The sequence below is a fragment of the Myotis myotis genome, unplaced genomic scaffold, assembly GCF_014108235.1.
Source record: "Myotis myotis isolate mMyoMyo1 unplaced genomic scaffold, mMyoMyo1.p scaffold_m19_p_20, whole genome shotgun sequence".
Classification (NCBI taxonomy): domain Eukaryota; kingdom Metazoa; phylum Chordata; class Mammalia; order Chiroptera; family Vespertilionidae; genus Myotis; species Myotis myotis.
In genome coordinates this window covers 5016931-5039050 of record NW_023416325.1, presented here as the reverse complement: position 1 = coordinate 5039050, position 22120 = coordinate 5016931, and the positions used below count along the sequence as shown (strand labels likewise).

Here is a 22120-nt window from a genome sequence, read left to right as displayed (position 1 = left end):
TCCGTCGCCCGCGCCCGCTCGGGGACTGGCGGGCCGCGGCGCATCTGCGCTCTGGGCGCGCAGCCGGCCCTGCCCTGCCCTCCGGCTGTAGCTGGCCATCGTGCCGCGCCCCCCGCCCGGCCGCGCGCGTCTAGCCCGCTGGCCTTCCCTTAGGGCAGCCCGGCCCCGGAGAGCCCGGCGCGCCCGGCCGGCGGCGAGATGAGCTTCTTCGGCTTCGGGCAGAGCGTGGAGGTGGAGATCGTGCTCAACGATGCGGAGAGTAGGAAGCGGGCCGAGCACAAGACGGAGGACGGGAAGAAGGAGAAATATTTCCTTTTCTACGACGGCGAGACGGTCTCCGGGAAGGTGAGCCTCGCGCTCAAGCACCCCAACAAGCGGCTGGAGCACCAGGGCATCAAGATCGAGTTCATCGGGCAGATCGGTGAGTCGGCGCCCGGGGCCTCCCTCCCCCACCCCCACGTCCTCGCGCCGCGCCGGGCGCCCACTCGGGGCGGGACCCCGGGCCGCTCCGGCGAGGCCTGCGGTCCCCACGCGTCCCCCTGCGGTCTGAGACCCGCCCGCCCGTGGCCGCCGCCGCGTTACCGTTTTCCCTGCCCAAAGGGACAGCGCGCCACGAGGCGTGGCGGTGCCCAGGGCCCCGGGCGCGACCCCGCTGTGCCCCTCGGTGGCGGGCACCCCGGGGCAGAATGCCCAGGTGTCCCATCCCCATGCCGCTCAGATGACACAGACCCACCAAAACCTCAACAGAACCCCTCTGGGATTTCGGGATTTCGGAGCGAGAGGCCCAGCCTTTAGCCTGCAGGTGGGCTTGTTAGCGGGAGCCTTGCCTTCCTCCCGACCCCGAATTTGGCTGGTCTGTGGCTCAGTTGCAGTCTCACCCGCCCCCTTGTCACTTCTAGGTGTGATGTGGGCGACATGGCTCACCAGGGCTTCCTCTCTCACCTTATCTCTGAACTTCCTGTCTTGTACACGTTTTGAGGGAAAAGCCCTGCAGCCTTCTGATCCAGCGTTTCTGTCCACCTAAGCCTGTATTTCTAAGCCTTCTCGATTAGAGCATTCGTTTCCCGGCGACTCGTTTTCTCTTTAAAGACAAAGAAATGATGCTCCAAAGACTAAAAGTGAAGTGGTCAAAATCGCTCAGTGCTCCCACAGTCTTTAATCATGATAATTAATAACTGGCTTTGGACCATAAAAGGCAGTTAACCACTGCCAGAAGGTTTTGGAAGCTGCCAGTCAAGATGCAATTGTCTCCAGGGCTAAGGCTCTTTGGAGTTTTCTTGTTTATGAAAACTCCCATGCACTTCTGGAAGTAAACTGTGTTTTTTGTCACAGTGAACACCCCCCCGTGTGGGTTGGAAACCTCTGGCAGAGAATTCATGCCCTATGCCACATGCTGCATGTTTAACTCTGTTTTTAGGCACTTCCTGGGAAAGCTTGTTAGATGCTCTCTCAGGTCCTCAGAGTACAGCGAAGAAATCTGTTTTCCTCTTTTACAAAGGCCAGAAGCACTGGCCCCGGGTAGGAGGGGCCTGGGGAAGGGGAGTTCTGCACAGGTCTCTGCAGGCAGTGCTCAGCCTGAACTGTTTACCTCTGGCATTTCAGAGAATGAAATCAGGTGGAAGACCAGCTGATCCCGCAGGAACCTCTGTCCTTACGTCAAATCCAGAATGAGTGTGGCCTTTTGTGTATCAGAAATAGGTCTAAAGAATGAGCTTCATACCCGCTGCTCTCCGGCTTCTAGCTTAGATAGGATTTCTCAACAGCATGCTATTGACATTTGGGGCCTGGTCATTCCTTTTTGGTGTAGAATGTTTAGCAATGCCCCCCCCCCCCACGCCGTTTCTACCCACCCCATACCAGAAGTACCCCCCAGCTGTAACCTCAAAAATGTCTTGAGATACTGCCTTACGTACACTAAAGGGTAAAAATCTGCCTAATAAAGAGCCACTGAGTAGATAGGATGAGTCCAAAATATTTTCAGCTGAGTGTAACATGTGAGGTAGTGAAGTCCTTGCCTGCTTCGCATTAGGATCTTCAAGTAGCAGCTTTAACACTGTTGCATGGATTCTTTGGCTCTGTCATGCCAGTGTAGACAGGCACGGTTAGCCTGTGTCTGAACCACCGTTCCAGGTGGCCATACCTTGTCAATACAGAAAGATAACCACAATGTCTGCAGCTCCAGCAGGATTGACGGGGGTGAGGGGCGCAGAATGGTGTCAAGACCTTCTAGTCCAGTGGTTCTCAACCTTCCTAATGCCGCGACCCTTTAATACAGTTTCTCATGTTGTGGTGACCCCCAATTTCATTGTTACAAACTGAACATAATGAAAGCATAGCGATTAATCACAAAAACAATATGTAATTATATATGTGTTTTCCGATGGTCTTAGGCAACTCCTGTGAAAGGGTCGTTCGACCCCCAAAGGGGTCGCAACCCACAGGTTGAGAGCCGCTGTTCTAGTCTAAACGAAGAGGCTTCTTGCTGCACCTGCCCTGACTGATTTCTTGTCTAACTCCTTGGATCCCAGAATAGCATCCCTGCTGAGTTTTCTCAGAATGTTTTGTTTTATTGCTTCCATTGATGACTCTTCCTGGGCCCCTGAGCACTCACTCTGGGCTGACTTGACCTTGTGACTTTGGGGATGCTGTGCCCTTCTCTGGGCTGCTTTCTTCCCTGTAAGACAAGGACAACAAAAATCAGCCCGTGAGAATGCTGTGAGGTCAGAGGGTTGTGCTCCATGCAGCGCCTGGCGTATCTGTGCCATATACCTAAGGCAGCGTGCCGGCCGACCTCAGGGCACCAGAGCGAAGCCAGTGAGTAATTTTGTTGAAGTTGTGGTCTTGTGGTTTTCTCCTTCATTGCACTCTTTGGCTATGTATGAAGTGGGTGGAACTTGGTCAGATTCTTTCTGAGATCTGGCTGTATGGTAAGAAAGTTGATTGATATCATTGTGCTCTGTCCCCTTCCTCATTGATTTCCATTTTAACTCAAATTTTTTCTTATAAACAGTAGTCTCTTTGATTTGGTTCTTCTCTCTCTCTCTCTCTCTCTCTCTCTCTCTCTCCTTTCCCTTCCTTCCTTCTTTCCTGCCTTCCTCCCTCAGAAGAGTTAGTTCTGTATCTTGAAAATGAAGTGGTTTATGTAATTAATCTTATCCTTATGACTAATTTATTTTTCCTCCTGATGAAAGTGTATTTGTCACTGGCTGGAGGGGGTCAATGGGGGGGGGGGCATAGGTAATACTTTCAACAATAAAGAATTATTAAAAAAAAAAAAAAGAAAGTATATTTGTCCCACCTGTGTATTCATTAGAGGGACAGCCTGGCATATGCAGGGGGCAACTCAGCTGGTTATGTAAATTAGAAAAGGCTCAGTTTATAATAATACAGATTTTGCTCAGGTCAAGTCTTGTAAGGACTAGAGATAATATACATGAAGTGCAAGGCTTGGCACATGTAGTATGTGCTCAGTAAAAAGGAGTTAAGATGATCATTGTCCTTTTCTCTTTCCGTGTTAAGCTGGACCATCAAGAAGCTCCCAGGGGCTAGGCATTTAAAACATTTCACCTGTAGTTACCCCTGATTCCTATGCAGACTCTCTCTCCATGGGGAATGTTCGAAGCAGGTTAGCCTCCCCTTTCGTCTGCCTGGACCCAGTGCCTTCCCAGTGTCTTCTCCTGGAACGTACAGTAGCCCACACAAAACTTCATGGAAGGGACTCTGCACAGGGTCCTTGCAGAAATAGCTACTCGGACCCCTTTGTGCCCCATTCTCCTAGTGGCCCAGGCCCTGCTCAGAAAAGCCCCTGTCTCTTTTGCTGTTGTTAATCCTCGCCCGAATATTTTTCCATTGATTTTTAGGGAGAGGGAAAGACAGAAAGAAACATCGATATGAGAGAAACACATTGATTGGTTGCCTCCTGCACCAGCCCTGACCAGGGCCCAGGCCGGGGAGGAGCCTGCAACCAAGGTACGTGCCCTTGACTGGAATCCAACCCGGGACCCTTTGGTCCACCGGACAACGCTCCTATCTTGATGATGATTTAGAGATAGTTTTTGTTCCTGGTCCCTTCTCACTCCATAACTTGCTCTCGTAATCTCATCTGCACCCATGACTTCAGTGGCTTCTTATATTCACATGACTCCCAAATTCCTTCTTTGTTCTGACCTGTCCTCTCTTCTGAGTTCCATGCCTGTGTTTCTCACTGCCTGCTAAATATCTCCACCTGGATACCCCAACCCCAGGTCCCTCAAAGAGGCATCCAAAACAGAAACCCTTTCTCTGCCAGCCCTGCCGCTCTGTGGGTTTTGTTTGTTTGTGTGTGTTTTTTCCATTTTGGCTTCTGGCACCTGCATCCATTCAGCCTCAGAAATTTGGGAGTCATCTGAGACGCTTCATTCCTCCCCCCATACAACTAATTGGCTTCTTTTTTCTTTTTCTTTTTCTTTTTTAGAGAGAGGGAGAGAAAGAGAAAGATCGATGTGAGAGCAAACATCGATAGGCTACGTCCTGCACACCCCCTACCGGGGGATCCAGCCTGCAACCCAGGCATGTGCCCTGACTGGGAATCGAAGGGGCAATCTTTGGGTGCACAGGATGACACCCTACCAACCGAGCCACACCGGCCAGGGCTTCCTCTCCATTCTTAATGCATTTATTCTTTCTGTTTGTAGCAAGTAGTCTCCTAACTGGCTTTCCTGCCTTTGTTTTCCTCTTCTTTCAATTCACCGCCTATAACAGTAAACTGTCTAAAAGGCAATTCTAACATTGTCAGGCCTCTCCTTAAAATTCTTCTCATCGATTCCCTAGTGGGTAAAGGGGGAAGTATGTGCAACTCTGTTCTGAGCTGGCCCCTGCCTTTGGATGTATCTGAGCTCATCATGACCAATCAAGCCTGTACTTTAAAAACTCCAGAGAATTTCTCTATTTTAATTTACTCACCCAGGAAATGCTAAGTAAAAGGCACATTGAGATGAAATCGATTGATTCTAGCCCGTTAATAAGTTGTGGCAGGGCGTGGAGCAGAGCTGCGCCTGGCCGGCTACGGGCAGCTCGGGTATGACTGCCCGACAGGTTTCCTGGGGTCCAAGAGATCCGAGCAGAGTGGCCAGCACTAGTCGTAGCTGGGTTGCCAGTTAGCAAGTAGTGCGTGGGGAAAGCAGGGTGAGAGGAAGCTCGCTGCAGGTCTTTTTGCCTTTGCTAACTTCGCTTCTCCCAAGCCCACCATGGAGCCTGGACCACACATGGTCCGGGCCCAGCAGCAATTCTCAGCTTCTTTCAGGGGATGACCCTGTGCTGCCCAGCCGGCTCCATTTCCTCCCAAAGTGGCAGGTTCGCTCCTCAGCCGTTGGTGGCAAGTTTCACCATGAAAGCATCCTTCTGCAAAACTCATTTCCTCCTGGGAGGCTGGAGACAGAAGTTACCTTAACGAAACCACTTGGTCAATTCCGACTTTTAACTTGAAATGGCTAGTCCCCGAGGGTTTGGGGGGCCTGGAAGAGCTAGGCATGACTTGTGCCTGCATCTTTGGGGAAAAATAGAGGCAGTTGACTGCCTCTTTAGGATCCAAACCTCTCACTAGAACAGCCTTGGATTGTTTTATTTAAATCCTGTCAGAGGAAACCAAACTTCCTGGCAAGCGACAGAATATGGTGCTATTTCTGCCCCTTTGCCTTAACAGTGTTTGCAAAAGCACTGCAAACAGCTTTGAAATTACAAACGAGAAAGTCCAGTCCAGCCCCACTCAGACACCGGTCACTCTTCCATGACATTTGGTATAAGAGCTTGTAGTAACGTGTGTCCCGGAGGAAAAAACTGAAGCAGAGCATGATGCTATGCAGGGAAGGCCCTCTTCCGCCAGAGGTCCTGGCCACAGCCAGGTTCCCCTGCTGGGTCAGGCAGCCCGTTGCTAGGATCCTCGGATGCTGGCAGCCTGACTGCTCTCTGAGGGCTCACAGGCCGCCTCTGTTTGTTTCTCATGGTGCCGTTGAGCTGTGTAGTCACGTTTGTGTGTTTTTCCATCCTCCTTTTCCCATCTTTCTCTTGGCTCTGGGATCTCCCATTAAAGATCGTGGATGTTGGGGCCTTGCTCTGCCTGCTTTTGTCCCCTGAAACTATGGCTAGAATCCAGTGATTGGGAATTGAGGCAACAGGTTCCCCAGTCAAGGGGTCAGAGCCCACATAAGAGCCAGGATCATCCACTAGGACTCATGTGTCCCTGGACCAGCAGAAGTGGAGGAGCCCTTGACGTGGGCTGGCCAGTGGCTCTGCCCCTGCCCAGTCACTGCACATCGTTTTACTGAGGAGCACAGTTCCTGATTTTAGAACTATTATTGGTTGCTCACCTTTTCCCCCATCATTTGCAACTGTCGTCTCCCATCTAGCAACTTTGTGGATGATCACTCACTACCCGGAATGCCGCCCACTGCTGGTTCCATTTAGTGTTTGGGAGAGAAGGTGGGTTGTTTGTAATATAAGATGGATCACAGTGTAACTACATAGGAAATCAGCAACAACTGTAATCACAGAATACAATGTACATTCACACAGGTGTAGCAGCACTGTATGTAACCACGCCACCGCCACCTCTGGGGAGGCAAGAGAGTGGGTACTTTGACCCAGGATGGCCTTGATCGTTATGAGGACCCAGACCTTGCACTGTCCAGGGTGGACCCAGAGCACATGTACCTCTGCCCCACGTCCCCTGATGCTGAGGCATCCCTGAGAGAGATCGCCTGCTGTGTTCTGAAGATCCAGGACCAGGCCTGTGGGGGTTCTCTCTATCCCCAAGCAGCCAACAGCAGAAGTGGGTGGCGGTGTGCTCTGCCTGCACCATTTCCCCATTTGGTCTATCCTACTTCAGGGTGCAGCCTAGCATTGGCTTGAAGCTCAGAAATACCTGCCCCAGGGCTGGACCTTGACTGCACCTTGGCCATGTGTAGTCACAGTATTAAATGTCCGCCATGCAGCCAGGTGGGTTGGGGAGGATGCTGGGAATCTGGGCATATAGGCCTTACCTCTAATCACCATGTGTAGAATACTAGCAGAAGTTAATAGTTTAATAGCAGAGTACAAAGAGGCTAAGAATAATATAGGATAAGTGGGTGGCATGAGCTTATATCAGCGAAATATACCAAAACTATTTCCAGGGGAGGTTGAACTTAAGAGCATTGCTTCTCAAAGTGGGGTCCCAGGACCAGCGGGATCAGCCCCCTCCCCTAGACCCCTTGAATCAGACTAGGAGTGGGGCCCAGCAATCTGTGTTTTCATAAGCCCTCTAAGTCCGTGGTCGGCAAACTGGCTCGCGAGTCACATGCGGCTCTTTGGCCCCTTGAGTGTGGCTCTTCCTAAGCCTTAGGAGTACCCTAATTAAGTTAATAACAATGTACCTACCTATATAGTTAAGTTTAAAAAATTTGGCTCTCAAAAGAAATTTCAATCGTTGGACTGTTGATATTTGCCTCTGTTTACTAATGCGTTTGCCGACCACTGCTCTAAGTGATTCTGATGCCCATTGCAGTCTTGGAGCCACTGTTTTAAATGGAGGTAATAACATTAAAACTTGTATGTCAGATTGGCCACATGGATCAGCTAGCAGCTAATATATATATGTTAATCTCACCAGAGGATGTTTTGTCATTGATTTTTTTAGAGAGAGTGGAAGAGAGAAGGAAAGAGAAAGAAATATCTGTGTGAGAGAAACACATCGATTGGTTGCCTCCTGCAGGTGTCCCAACCAGGGCTTGGGCTGTGGAGGAGACTGCAGCCAAGGTACGTGCCCTTGACCAGAACCTAACCCAGGACCCTTCGGTCCGCAGGCCGATGCTCTATCCACTGAGCCAAGCTGGCTAGGGCCTAGCAGCTAATATTTTGAGTGTTTGCTATCTATTAGGTACTATTCTAAATCCTGTCCCTTCATTGCCTCCTTTAATTCTCACAAAACCTTATGAAGTGAGTTGTCTTACTCCCATTGTACTAGGTCGTAGAAATAGACTCAGTCCCATAGCAGCCAACCCTAGACTCTAAGCCAGTTATTTAACCGCACTGTGACTCAGTTCCCTTATCTTTTAAATTGGTGATAAATGCCCATGAATATGCTTTAAAAGTTATAAATATTTTTTTTAATGTGCTTTTAAAAATGTGTTTTTGATAGTGGTTCCCCTGATGTGTCCCTTACTATGGCCTGCCCTGCTGTCCTGAGCAGGATTATATGGGGTTTTTACTGTGCCACGGGATTTCTCTATATAAAATGGAATTGTTTGGAAAGGGGGAGGTGGAGGGAGATCAGTATATGAGGAATGCAGTGAAGGAGCGGGTCAGGAATAACACTGGTCTGTTGGTGGGGGTCTTTTAGGACACAGGTGCCCACAGCCGGGATGAAGCCCCCTGCCAGGCCCTGGGTAGCTCGGGGTCTGATAGAGGAGGCCGATGCTCTCTCCGCAGAACTCTACTATGACCGCGGGAACCACCATGAGTTTGTGTCGCTGGTGAAGGACTTGGCCCGGCCTGGAGAAATCACCCAGTCACAGGCCTTCGACTTTGAATTCACCCACGTGGAGAAGCCGTATGAGTCCTACACGGGGCAGAATGTGAAGCTCCGGTAAGTTGTGCCCCCCTCGCCCCAGAAACTGCCCCCTGTGGAGCAGGACCTGAAGCTGTCCACGTTTTCAAGAGTCTATAAAGGTATCGGGAAGGAAGAATGCAGAGAGCAGTGGTCTGCTGGTAAATGGTTAGAGCAGGCTCTCTGGGAGGAAAAACCCCTGCTTTAGCATTTGTTAATTGCTGGAGTGTAGATCTTCCCACCATGGCCAATTTCAAGCTACCAGTCTGACAGCCCGAATGCACAGTTGGAGAGAGATGTACAGTAACCACATTTAGCAAACATTACCGACATACGGAGACACTAAATATAAATTCCCCAAGAGCAGAGAATTGTAGCAACATAATTAGGAAGCAAGGCATTTTTTTTGGTATGTATTACCTTTGTTTTTAATATAACTCATTGTAAGTTTATATAATTGCAAATAATTGCTGTGTTTAATCACTGCTTCATAAAATTCCTGAAAAGTCAACAGTCGACGTTCATCAGGACATACCGGCCCTTGATCCAGTTCTCAGGACAGCAGTGTGATCCTGAGCTCTGTCACTCAGCTTTCTCACTAGAAAGTGGGTAATAGGTTTGTTTCTAATGTTGGATCTGCCTGCTCCATCTTTTGGGGGGTGATGAGAGAATAAAATGTAAGCATGTACCAAGTTCTTCAAAGATTAATGAACACAATTTGAGGACATGGGATTGCTTTTATTGTTCCAGTCTTGGGAACTCTGAGGATAGGGACTGGTCCCAGGGCCTCTGGGGTTAAAAAAAAAAAAAAATCCAGAGCAGCTCTAGCCTGTTGGATGGAACCCAGGATTATGTGATGTCACTGGGATGAAGCAGGCTTCCTCCTTCGCTCTGGACACCTGGTCCCAGGTCTTGGCACTATCTTGTAAGATCAGCTTGTTCTCCTCACCTGAAGGCCTGGGTTTAGGATGCTGCAGACTTTTTATTTTCCTTTTATTTCATCCTTTACTTTTATTTTTCAGTTACTGTTGACACACATTATTATAAGTGATTAGACATTTATATAACTTACGAAGTGATCACCCTAATAAGTCTAATAACCACCGGTACCATACATAGTTATTAGAATACTATTGACTGTACCCCTTATTATTGACTTCACATCCCTGCAGTTTGTACTTTTAATCCCTGCCCCCTTTCCACCCTCCCACAATTCCCTTCCCATCTGACAATCATCAGTTTGGTCTGTGAAAGCAGGGACCCCAAAGAGATAGACGTATGTATATCCACACTCATAACAGCATATTCACAGGAGCCAAAATGTGGACGCCCCCTGAATGCCCATCGGCAGATGACTGGATAAAGAAAATGTGGATAAAACAAAACATACAATGAAATGTTATTTAACCTTGAAAAGGAAAGAAATCCTGTTCTTTGCTACAACATGGATGAGTCTTGAAAACTATGCTGAGTGAAATAAGCCAGTTGTAAGACAGATCCTGTATGATCTCACTTATAGGAGGAACTTAGAGGAGTCAAAATTATAGAGACAGAAAGTAGAGCGATGGTTGCCAGGGGCTGAGGGGAGGGGGAATGGAGAGTTGGTGTTTAATGGGAACAGTTTCAGTTGGGGAAGTTAAAAAAGTTCTGGAGATGGATGATGATGGTGGTGGAGATGGATGATGATGACAATGCGAATGAACTTAATGTACACTTAAAGTGACAAATGGCTAAAATGGTAAATTTAATGTTATATACAGGGTGGACAAAAGTAGGGTTATAGTTATGAATACATGAAACAGTTTATTCTTATATTATTAGTTATTAATTATTGTATTATTTTCTGTACAACAATTGCAAACTTACTTTTGCCCATCCCTGTATATTGTAGAGGACAAAAAAAAAACAACACCTTTTTTTCCCTACCCATCTTAGGTTCATTGACTGGGCCCTGCAAGTTAGACTGACAAAAGGCAGATTAGCAAGAGAAAAACAAGTTTGTTCACATGTGCATTGTGCATACACGTGGGACTGTGAGGAGTAACTCAAATTGTGGGAGGTAAACATGGGGAAACGGGAAAGGTAAGGGCGGTTTTATCAAGGCTGGTTATAGGTTTCTCTGCGCAGTCTCTGGGCTGCTGAGAGTCTAGAGTTGTCTGTGGTGATTAAGACCATCCTGCTCGCTTCGGCAGCACATGTAGAACTGGAGCGATAACAGAGAAGGAGGCAATCTGGGCACTGGCTTTTATTTTATTTATGTTTTTGTATTATTGTCTAAAGCAGTGGTTCTCAACCTTCCTAATGCCGCGACCCTTTAATACAATGCCTCATGTTATGGTGACCCACAATTTCATTGTTACAAATTGAACATAATTAAAGCATAGTGATTAATCACAAAAACAATATGTAATTATATATGTGTTTTCCGATGGTCTTAGGCTACCCCTGTAAAAGGATTGTTCAACTCCCAAAGGGGTCGCGTCCCACAGGTTGAGAACCGTTGGTCTAAAGTTTTACATATGTCTCCTTTTTCCCCAATTGGACCCCCCCCCCCCCCCCCCCGCCCCGCAGCCATTCCCACTCCCGGCAAGCCCCCACCGCCCAGTGTCTGTGTCCATTGGTTATGCTAATATGCATGCATACAAGTCCTTCGGTTGCTCTCTAACCCCCCTCCCCTGCCATTTGTCTCTGGATCTATTTTTGTTCATCAAATGATGTTGATCATTATATCCCACATATGAGTGAGATCATGTGTCTCCAACTGGCTTATTTCGCTTAGCATAATGCTCTCCAGTTCCATCCATGCGGTTGCAAATGGTTGGAGAAGATTAGCATGGCCCCTGCCATTGCAAGATGACATGCAAATTGTGAAGTGTTCCATATTTAAAAAAAGAAGAAGAAAAAATGTCCTGCTGTCCTGGGAAGGAGGGGCAGGGCAGGAGTTTTCCTTGTGTCGGCTTCTTCTCATTTCCTTTCAGCTCTGGATGAACCAGAGTGGCTTATTTGGGGGTGGCATACTCCAAACCCCCTTCTTCATTCTACCACAATAAAAAAGCAAATAAAGGAAGGTGTTGCTGTACAAATTAGATAAAGATTTTGGATTCATGTTGAGAAAGAGGAGGCCCAGGAGGGAACATCAGCTAAGGGCAGTGTGTAGAAGATGTAAATCCCGCATCAGGGCTTGGACCTTATTCCACAGGCAGAGGGGAAACGTGACAGGATGGTTTGGGGCCCTCTTTCCTTGGTGAGCAGGGGAGTGGTTCTTTCGGAAGAATTTAAAGTCAATATGTGATATTTAGTGGGTGGGTAGAATGTGGACACAGAACTGTTAGAAGGCTGGAATGAGGGCCTAAGAGTTTTTCTTTAGGAGACACGATGGGAACAGGCAGAAAACCAGGAATGTAATGGACATCCACGGAGTTTCCTAGTGAGTGGAGCTGCAGAGGGGGCTGCTGGGAGGAAGAGATGGCTCGTAGGTAAGATGATGCATCGAGCTTTCACATTTGGAGCACTGGCAGAGGGAGAGGTGTGAGAGTTCACGAGGCGATTGGAAATGCAGGCCTGGCCCTCGGGATGTACTGTTGGAAACATCTGCTCAGCCCACAGCTGATCCGCTCTTCCAGGAGGGGAGCTCAGGACCTGTGGACGGGGGGATAGTAGGAGCTGAAGCCGGGTAATGGGCTCCTGGGAAACCCTGGGAAGAGCATTTCATAGAGGAGGACGTGTTGTACACTAGCACAGACCTGATGCTGAAAAACACGCCCCTGGATTTGGCAAGTGGGAGGCTGGGTGGTCACTTCAGGAGGGCAGTTTCTGTTGGGTGGTGGCAACAGAAGCCAGGGGTGAGGCACAGGGGTGGGTCCCTCTGTGACAGCTGTCTCTGAAGGAAGGTCAGGAATGTGAGGCCTGGACCATGTTTGGTGGTGGTGGTGGTGGGGGGGGGGAGGTTGATGATTTGGGGACTTTTTTTTTTTTATAAACTCAAAGGAAGAAGCCTTTAGCTGGAGAGAGATTGGACATATCCAATTGGTAAGAAAATTGGAAAAGTTGAAGGATGTGAGGTGTGCCTGGGCATCGGCATTTATAAAGCCCCTCCCCCAGTGGTTCTGACGTGCACCCAGATAGATGGAGAGTCACGCCGCCAGAGGGAGGAGGCGGGAAGGAGGAAAGGATGGGCAGATATGCACACACTTTAGGCCCTGGGAGCAGCTCAAAGCAGAGAAGGGAGAAAATTGTAAATCTTGACTTGGAAGGCCTGCATCTTAGCATAGTAAAAGCAGTGTCTTCCCCTGAGAGGGGGAGGGGGAGGCTGGGAGCCTGAGCAGTTAGAAAAGAGTTGGGAACAAATGTCTTGGGGAGTGTGACGGAAGTTGCTGAGATGAATAAAAAGACTGCCAAGCAGCAGTTCGTGCCACCCAGAACAGAGTGGCCTGGTGTGTGGTTGATCTGGTTAGCAGGAAGGCTTGAAAGACAGTTTCATTTAGAAGAAAATATAATTGAAGGGGTGTTTCTTCCCTCCCCGGGTATGAGAGTTAAGTCAAGGGGACAGGCGTGATGTGGAAGGCCACCCTAAGTGGCTGCTGTAGAAGTCAGGCTTGGCATACTTTCTGATACTCCCCGACTTGTCCCTTCCTGAGGATCCTAGTTCACCGGAGGTTTTCTTTGTCGGGGCACACCAGGTTCTCTCCCTCCTCTGCTGTTTTACTTAGGTTTGCTCTCCCGAATGCCCTTTTCTCTCTCCCCCAGGCCTACATTCCTGTATCCAAGTTAGCACTTGGTTCTGATTTTTCTATTTCTTTGCCCCCTCCCACAGTGGTCTGTGAGCTTCCCTTGAGATGGTGTCTCTTGTTCACCCCATGCCTAGCAATGAACGTTTGCTGAATGAATAGCTGACTTCGTTTCTCCGTTCCTTATTCCTCAATTTAACTGTGAGGGACTTGAAAAATCCTTCTTGATTGAATATCGTTAAACAAACGGGTGTGCAAATTGAAGAGTATAAGACAGATTCTTGTGCCCAAAGAGCCAGAAGCTACTTGAGGACATAAAACCTGTGCACAAATACATGGTAGAGAGTGGCGAGGGCCACGAAAGGCAGAGGAGTGACATGCACCCGGAATACGGAGCGGAGGAATCACTGACTTAGAGCATTCTCCACCCAGAGCATGAGCTCAAAATGGGGTTCGGGGAAGGGGCTCTGCACCCCCTGGAATTCTAACTGCAAAATGTTGTATGTAAGTGCATCTGGGCATTTTTTCTGGGAGGAGGGTCCACAGAGATAAATTCTCTAAGGAATAAAGACCGCTGAAGGGTGTTCTCTCAAGTGGGTCAGTTTGGCACATTAACCTAGGTAGCTCTGGAAACGGGAGTGTTCCTTCACCCCACGTCCATATTCTCCAGGTATTTCCTCCGCGCCACCATCAGCCGCCGCCTCAATGATGTTGTCAAAGAGATGGACATTGTCGTTCACACGCTCAGCACATACCCAGAGCTGAACTCCTCCATCAAGATGGAGGTTGGGATCGAGGACTGTCTGCACATTGAGTTCGAGTACAACAAGTCCAAGTAAGTGCCGGGCGCCCCGGGTTGTGGAGCAACTATTTCCGGGGGTTAAGATAGAAGCTGATCAGAACAAAAGTGATGGAAGCCCCTTGCCTGGGCTGGCTCATGCTGTGGGAGCGAGCACAGAAATAAGCAGGGAATACATGTGGCTAAAGGTAGGCCGACCAGGAAATCAAACCTCATTTGACTTAAACTAAACTTGACTAAATTAAGACGGCACCTTTAAATCAAACAGCCTGTGATGTCTTTCAGAGTCAAGCTAAACTAGCCTTAAGACTCATGGTTTTGGATTCAAAGGACAGCTGTTTCCTTCCACTGCTGAGAATCATCTCAGTACTGGTCCATTGTCATCTGTCTCCTGTGACCAGGATGCCCTTAGAAGGCAAATGAGGAAACCAGACACCGCCTCAGGCCGCTGCTTCCTCTCTGAACTGAAAGGAATTGTAGCAAAGAGGACCTGCTGCCTTTTCATGAAGGCCTTGAAATAACGTTAGCTGGCGAGTTGGGAAGCCACCTCTGTGTTAAACCGTGTTTACTGTTAGAACACGAAAATACTTAAGGGCTTGTAAATCCCGTGTACAGTTCAGAAATGCACCCCAGCCTCTCTTCAACATAGTGCATTCTTGAACATGTTTGAAGATCAAATGTGCAGAAGGAAGAGTGTATTCTAGTCACAGAGCCGCCCTTACCACAGCCCCACGGCCAGCCAACTCGGGAGAGGGAGCTGAGCCAGAGGCTCACCTGCGAAGGGGCAAGGAACGGGGGCTTTTTAAGCCAGAATATATGTGCTTCTTAGCACAGGGTGAGGGAAAGGTGTGTTTTTTCCCCCGCCCTGTGGCCTGGAACCAAGTGGGGTGTCAGTAAAATGATCACCATGTCCCAGAGCGGGCCTGCGTGGCCTGGGCTCCAGCTACCAAGTGGGCAGGGCGACAGGAAACGAAGGTTGATCTAAGGCACACGTAAGGGAACAGACTTCTTCCCCTTTCTCCTGACAGTCTTGGGGCTCTGCGTGCCTTCCTGAAAAGGAGCCACCAAAGTGCATGCCCACCAATGCCCTGGCCACAGACAAAGGGGGTGGCTGGCAGGCAGTGGCACTAGCAGGGGCTCAGAATAGCCAGTCAGCAGTAAGTTCAGGACCACACTTGGTATGTGAAAGGCACTCAGAGTCAGTGGCGTGACATTGAGGACTGGACGCTTCCAGAATCTGGCCCTGCCCTCGCAGACAGCCACACTATGAGTGCAGGTCTTAATGACGTAACTGAAAGGGCCGCGCTGTGAGCCAGCTTCTGTTCTGCCACTAAGAACGTGGGCTAAGGTTAGCAGGTTCTAAAAATGTTTGTACTTCTGGTTCCTGAAAAATGAAGGGCTTGCATCAGGCTAGTGGTCTCGAGCACACACAGAAAGGGTGAGTGAAAGAGGAGAGGGGAGCCAGGGCTCGAGGCCCAGCCTCCACAGAGCAGCTTATATATTAATGCTTCTTATGAGATTTTTTTTAGAATAAAGGAATGTTCAGCTTATGAAAGTTGGAAAACCCCTAGAATCTATGTTCTCTAAGCATTCTTTCCAAAATGCTCAGTGGCCTACATTCTGCTTTCATAACTGTTCTTAGGTTCTCTACTTAGAATGTCTGCAGCCTTCCCAATTAGCCTAACCATTAGCCTACGTGATGTGGAGTAATGGAAGGCCCAGGCTGGTGTGGCTCGGTCGGTTGAGCATTGTCCCATGCACTGAGAGATCACTGGGTTCAATTCCCAATTAGGACACATGCCAGGGTTCTAGGCTCGATCCCCAGTAGGAGGCGTGCATGAGGCAGCCAGTTGATGTTTCTCTCTCCCTCTCCGTTTCTCTTTCAAATCAATACAAACATTAAAAAAGAAAGAAAGAAAGAATGGAGAGAACACAAGCTTAGGAATTAAGGATTTTGGTTCACATCCTGAGTCTGTCCCCTCCTCAAATCCTGGTTAAATTACTTACCGTCTTCAAACTTCCTTTTCTTAACCTAGAATATAAGGAGGTTAAATTCTGAAGTCCCTGCCAACACTCACATCCTATGACTCTGATCTTCAGGTTTGGCGATGTTGCTCTCTGCCTGCTGTTCCTGACACAGGGCTGTGCATGTACCGGCCCCCGGAACAGCTGTGACTGTGAACAGCACTGTGCCTCGTGGCCAGGTTCGACAGCTCAGAGCACGGGCCTTGTAAGCAGAGCCCAGGGAGAAGGTGGATGGGACAGGACATGGCATCTTGCTCTGCTGCTCCTGCCTGGCCTGTCGGGTCCAGAGCACACAGAACTTTGCTGCAGGCCATCAAGGCCCAGTTCCCTACAGACATTTTATGGGGCTTAGAGAGGAAGAGCAAGACCTGGCTTCTGCATTTGTGGGACTGGCCTCACACACTAGGATATCTAAAAAACATACACAAATAGGAAACATGCCCAGCTGGTGGGGCTCAGTGCTTGAGTGTTGACCCATGAACCAAGAGGTCACCAGTTTGATACCAGGTCAGGGCACATGCCCAGGTTGCGGGCTCCATCCCCAGTAGTGGGGAGGGGGTGTGCAGGAGACAGCCTATCAGTGATGTTTCTCTATCTCTACCCCTCTCCCTTCCTTTCTCTCTAAAAAATCAATAAAAACATATTGAAAAGAAAAAAAAATAAATTAAATTAAAAAACAAAACATATCGAATGTATAAAAGAAGTTATAGTACTGAGCAGATAGATGAAATCAGCAAGCATGAATGGGTGCCATAACATGCTAGAGGAGCATCCTTTGAGCTGTAACTGGGAGAATGGGAGGGACAGAAGTTACTTTGATTCACGTAAAGTACATGTTGGGAAATCAGGCTGCCATGCAGCGTGGTGGGATGTGGGTGAGTGTGCACTCTGACCCCACCTTTAGCCAGCATGCAGGGCAGAGCGCCCTCTCCTGAGACCAGAAAGGCCGGGAAGTACACAAAGGGTTGGTTGCTGTACACACACCTTATTTTCTTTACTTTCTCTTCCCCAGATACCACTTGAAAGATGTCATTGTGGGGAAGATATACTTCCTGCTGGTGCGAATCAAAATCAAGCACATGGAGATCGACATCATCAAGCGGGAAACGACGGGCACAGGCCCCAACGTGTACCATGAGAACGACACGATAGCCAAGTACGAGATCATGGATGGAGCACCAGTGAGAGGTAGGCCTCGTGGCCCCTGGCCCCCCGCCACGCCTTGTCTCCAGGCCCTGCACACAACTGTGGAGGGGCGTGAGCGACTGTACTGTTAGTGAGATTTCCGTGAACCTGCAACTGCTTAAGCTCTAACTGTACACCTGGGTCTCCACCAGCAGGAAAGGAGGGCTGAGCCTGTGACGCTGCAGACTGCTACCCGCCTTCCCTCAGCGGAGCTCCGCTTCCGCCGCCTCTACATCATGAGCTTGGACTGGAGATTGAATCTCAAGTTATCCCTGTTTGTTTGTTTTTTTTTTTTAAAAAAAAAAAAAAAGCTTGCAAATTGGTTAACAGACACAGTTTGAACATTTTGTAACTTTTGCCTGTTGACATTCTGACATTCGTTGCTGTTAAGGGGCAAGAGATTAATACAGAATAATCATTTCTGTCACTTAGTTCTGGCTCTGGTAAAACGATTCATTCTCTGCATTCATTCACCAAGTAGAAATACTCTGGCCAGCACTGCCAGAGGCTGCAGTCAGCACTGGGAACTGGACAGAAACTAGTCTCCTGCCACCCGCCTCGGAGCGCTGGGTCGGGTGGGGCTGAGAGCTGTGTTTGGGGAATCTGTGTGATTATTGGGAGACGCCCTCACGGATGTTCTTCACTGGCTCTGCTGCAGCTGACGATGAAGAGTGTATTCTTTCACTGAGAAGTGCTTGGTGATGCCAAGGTCTAATCCAGGCAGGAGGAGTGTCGTAGCTTAGCAGCCGGGAACACTGGGGACAATGACAGCTTCTCCTTGAGTAGCACCGTGCCAGGTCCTTGGGGAGGGAGGGCTGAGCTCTCCAGACTCTCTGCGTTCCAGTTTTCCACCAGCTGTGCAAGCAGAGCCAATTGTCCTTGTCCTTGTACAAATGAAACGGGGCAGAGAAGCATACAAAACAGCGAATAATTGAAAGATGATTTATATTTAGCTTTACACTGCATTATAGGCTTGGCCTTTCTCAGTACAACAACTGCCCTAACTTTGTTCCACTTATGCTGGGAAAGGCATGATGTTAGAGCTGGCGGGGATCTAAAATAGTCTAGTTTGTTTCCATAATTTTCCACATGAGAAAATAAGGTCCAAGGAAAGCAACAGAGTTACTGGTTAATGGAGAACTGGGACCAGAATGAAGATGTTGTGTCCCAGACACCATACCATCCGCCAGTCCATCAAAGTAGTGATGTATTTCGGGAGGCATGCCCTAATTAGGATGGAAGAAAGTGCCATCAAAATTGCTGGGTGATATGAGTTTGCTAGAGTTTGACAGTTGGCTCTTGGAAACCCAACAAGTAGACACATTCCATGTGATCAAAAGATGTTTGACAGTGGCTGTCCATCCCCACTGCCACTCATAGTCCTGTGTGGGGATAGTGGGAGGTCATTCAGAAGCACAGCTGGACTAGAAGGGAATTGCAGTCACCTTTTTGCTTCAGCACATCACTGGGCAGCAGAAGGCAGCTTCCCAAAGGCAGAAGCAATGTCCTGCGTTCCATGCCATGCTCAGATGCCCACTCTCCCTACCCTGGCCAGAGTGACTCGTGTAAGGTTGAGTGGCCACTCTGTCCCTCGCTCTGATTCCTGCCTTGCCCTTACAGGAGAGTCTATCCCGATCCGGCTCTTCTTGGCGGGCTACGAGCTCACCCCCACCATGCGGGACATCAACAAGAAGTTCTCCGTGCGCTACTATCTCAACCTGGTGCTGATAGACGAGGAGGAACGGCGCTACTTCAAACAGCAGGTGAAGCCTGGCACCTCCGCCCGACCCCTGGGGGCCTAGTGACAGAACAGGAGGGCGTCGTTCTGCAAAGAGCAGGCTCCCGTCTGGCAGGTTAAGCAGTAAGGCGCAAGTCTCCATGCCACTGTTCGTGTGCGAGAGGCGGAAACGGGTCACCTAGAGCCCCATAGCGAGAATGAGGGTTCCCACAGATACCTAGAGTCTGCCCCCTTGGCCCAACTCCACAACCACTCTGCCTTCCAGCCCGCAACATCCAGAGTTCCCTGGGACGGCGGTGGGACAGCTGCTGTCTTTGCTGGGAGATAAGCAGATGGGGATTTTGCCTAAGATTCCCCGAGAGGAAGTTGGAGCCTCCGGGAAACCTAACCCCATGCCTTTCTCTCGCGCCGTCATGTTGCCCCTCTCCCAATTTTGCAGGAAGTGGTGTTGTGGCGGAAGGGTGACATCGTACGGAAGAGCATGTCCCACCAGGCAGCCATCGCCTCACAGCGCTTCGAGGGCACGACCTCCCTGGGTGAAGTGCGGACCCCCAGCCAGCTGTCTGACAACAACTGCAGGCAGTAGGCCCCCAGGGCCAAGGAGCTGCTGGGCTCCCACCCAGCACCCCATCTACCAGACACCAGCGGCTGGGGGCGGGGAGGATGGTGTGAGCTCAGCTGACCCGTTACTTGCACCCTGAAAACAAATCATGTTTTTGACTTAAATTCTTTTTCTGAAGACCCCTGGGGGCTCCGGCCAGGAGGCACTGTCCTGAGGGCTCTGCAGCTGGCGGGGAGAGAGGTAGCATCCTGAAGCGAGCGTCCCTCTGGGGAAAGGGCCTCTCATGCACGGGGGCTGCCTCACGCTGCACGGGCAGACAGTGCCAGCATCCTCGGCCCCAGCCTCTGGCCCCTGATGCAGGCTCTGACCATGTCCCTGGGAGTCTGAGCTGCCAACGGGCCCCGGGTGGTCACCTCTTGTCCTCCCCTCAGGTCCCTGAGGGAGGGGCGGAGTTGGGCTGCCCCATCCCCAGTGGCCAGGGTGAGACTCGAGATTAGGAAGCTACCTCTTTGGGAGTCTTGGACGTGGTGCTTTGAAGTTTCCACAAGCCACCTCCTTTCTGGCCTTTCCCTCCCTGCCGGGACCCAGGCAACTCCCTTCTCCATGTTCTATGGACTCTTGTCAGTAACATCCTGGGACAGAGCCTGTGGAAGGGCCTTTGGCTGACTGTCCCTTCACCCATGAAAAATCGTGGCTAAGAGACGCCCTGGGGTCAGTGTCATGTATGGATGGCATCAGTGAACGCTGCATGGAGCTGTCTGCCTTCCATTCCCTCCCATCAGCTCTAAGGGCTGTGTAGTTCTGGGGTATTGTTTTGTGTGCCCAGCCCACAAGCCTAAACAGGGACATGTTTCCTTTAAGAACAGATCCCAGGAAGGGGCCTTGATCCCTTGCTTCCCTAAGAGTGGATCCTTGTCACGCCTTGCTCTCCATTTAATTTGAGCATTGGGGCTGGGTTTCAGACACTTGACATTTTGTTCTTACTATTGCCCACTCCCCTTCACCCTCAGGAGGGCGATGAGGACTCAGCAGGACCTGCCACAGCCTCAGAACTGCTTGCCAAATCATGTCTCCGCCAGGTGACTGGCCAGCGTTGAGGACCGTTGCCGTTTTTCTTTGAAAACACATTACAGACACTCTCGTGGGTGTTCTTGTTCCACTAGAGGGGGTCCCCTCTGCTGTGCTGCACTTGGGCCAGTTGCAGTAACAGTGTTGACATCCTTTTCTGCTTCACCTGGAAATGACCAGGAATTACTCTGTTGGCCTCCCGCCCCTTCTTGGAAGACAAGCAGACCCCACTGGCCAATAAGGGCAATATTCGGGTGGTCTCAGGTCTCTGTGATTTGGCAAGCAGAGGGGTTGGTTGGTTCCTGTGTCATTTTCCAGTTAGTGTGGGATATAGGGATGACTCGTCTTCAAATTTTAGTACAATCATGGGCCTTTGGGCAGGGCCCGGGGATCAGGACTGCGACTAGAAAGGCATTTGGGCTAACACTTGAGGTTGACTGGGGGCAGCAGCACCAAGGTGAGCTGGTTTTCCCAGGCTGGGCCCCGAGTTTAGTACAACGGACAATCCCCATGGGGACAGGGCCACTCGTCCAGCTGTCCCTGGATTTTCAAGGCTGGGACGAAAGTGCATGGGGGAGGCGGGCTCTGTGCTCCTTGCCTTCCGCAGAGCCTGAGACGGCTCTGGTGGGCCTCCCGGTAGATGGTGTTCTAGCTGGAAAGCACCTGACAATTCCTCTACGTCCCCAGACAACACAAATCCATCCTCCGACTTTTGTAACATCTTAAATCTTTCTTCTGGGAGAACTAGAAGATAGAATTTGCTTTTATTCTCTCAGGACCTGTGCACAAGCTAGACCTTACATTTCCTCTTACTCTGCCCTCATTCCCCACTAATTTGCCCAACTGTGGGAGTGAGGGGAGGCTCCTGTCCCCGTTCCAGGTCTCTACACCTAGGAGTGCATAGGTACTAAACCAAGCAGTGCAACTTGTCATTAAGCAGCTGCGGTGTTTACATGTTTCTTAATGTATCGTCTTTTCAATGGCTGTATTTTAAAAAAAAGAGCGCTTGTTTCAGTTGTCTCTCTGATTAAAGGCAGCCCTGTGCTCAGAGGCATCGTGCCCACGGTCCACTGGGTTCTGTGGCCTCTTCTGCCTTACGCTGTCGCACCTCACACACAAGGGAAGACAGGTTCCACGGTGCCAGCAAGACGCCTGCCCTCTCTGTGGCTCTGTGAATAGTGATGGGCGCTTTCCTAACACCTGTTCCAGACCAGCACGTGACTGAGAAAGGAAGCCCTGTTTACTTCTATCTCGCAACTTGTGCAACTGCTGATGGTTTAAACCCCTGTGAAGCCCAGGTGACTCCAGGGCTGGTGAGGAAGGCTAGTGTAAGACGACAAAGAGTTCACCCGGCTGGTGTGGCTCAGAGGCTTCCCATGCCCCAAGAGGTTGCAGGTCCGATTCCCTGTCAGGGTACATGCCTGGGTTGCAGACTCGATCCCCAGTGGGCGGGGGA

General features: G+C 49.8%; 1 protein-coding gene across 2 annotated transcripts; it reads left to right on the top strand.

The window, feature by feature from the left end:
* Positions 1-159: 159 nt before the first annotated feature.
* VPS26B (VPS26, retromer complex component B) lies at positions 160-21735 on the top strand. Of its 2 annotated transcripts, XM_036354213.1 has the most exons (6): positions 160-421; positions 8443-8599; positions 13958-14122; positions 17124-17299; positions 18917-19059; positions 19474-21735. In XM_036354213.1, the coding sequence occupies exons 1-6, from the start codon at positions 199-201 to the stop codon at positions 19618-19620; spliced, it is 1011 nt and encodes a 336-aa protein (XP_036210106.1). In that variant the 5' UTR covers positions 160-198; the 3' UTR covers positions 19621-21735. The 2 variants fall into 2 exon arrangements, with proteins under 2 accessions (XP_036210106.1, XP_036210108.1); XM_036354215.1 differs by lacking the exons at positions 18917-19059; positions 19474-21735 and adding an exon at positions 17452-17727.
* Positions 21736-22120: the final 385 nt, after the last annotated feature.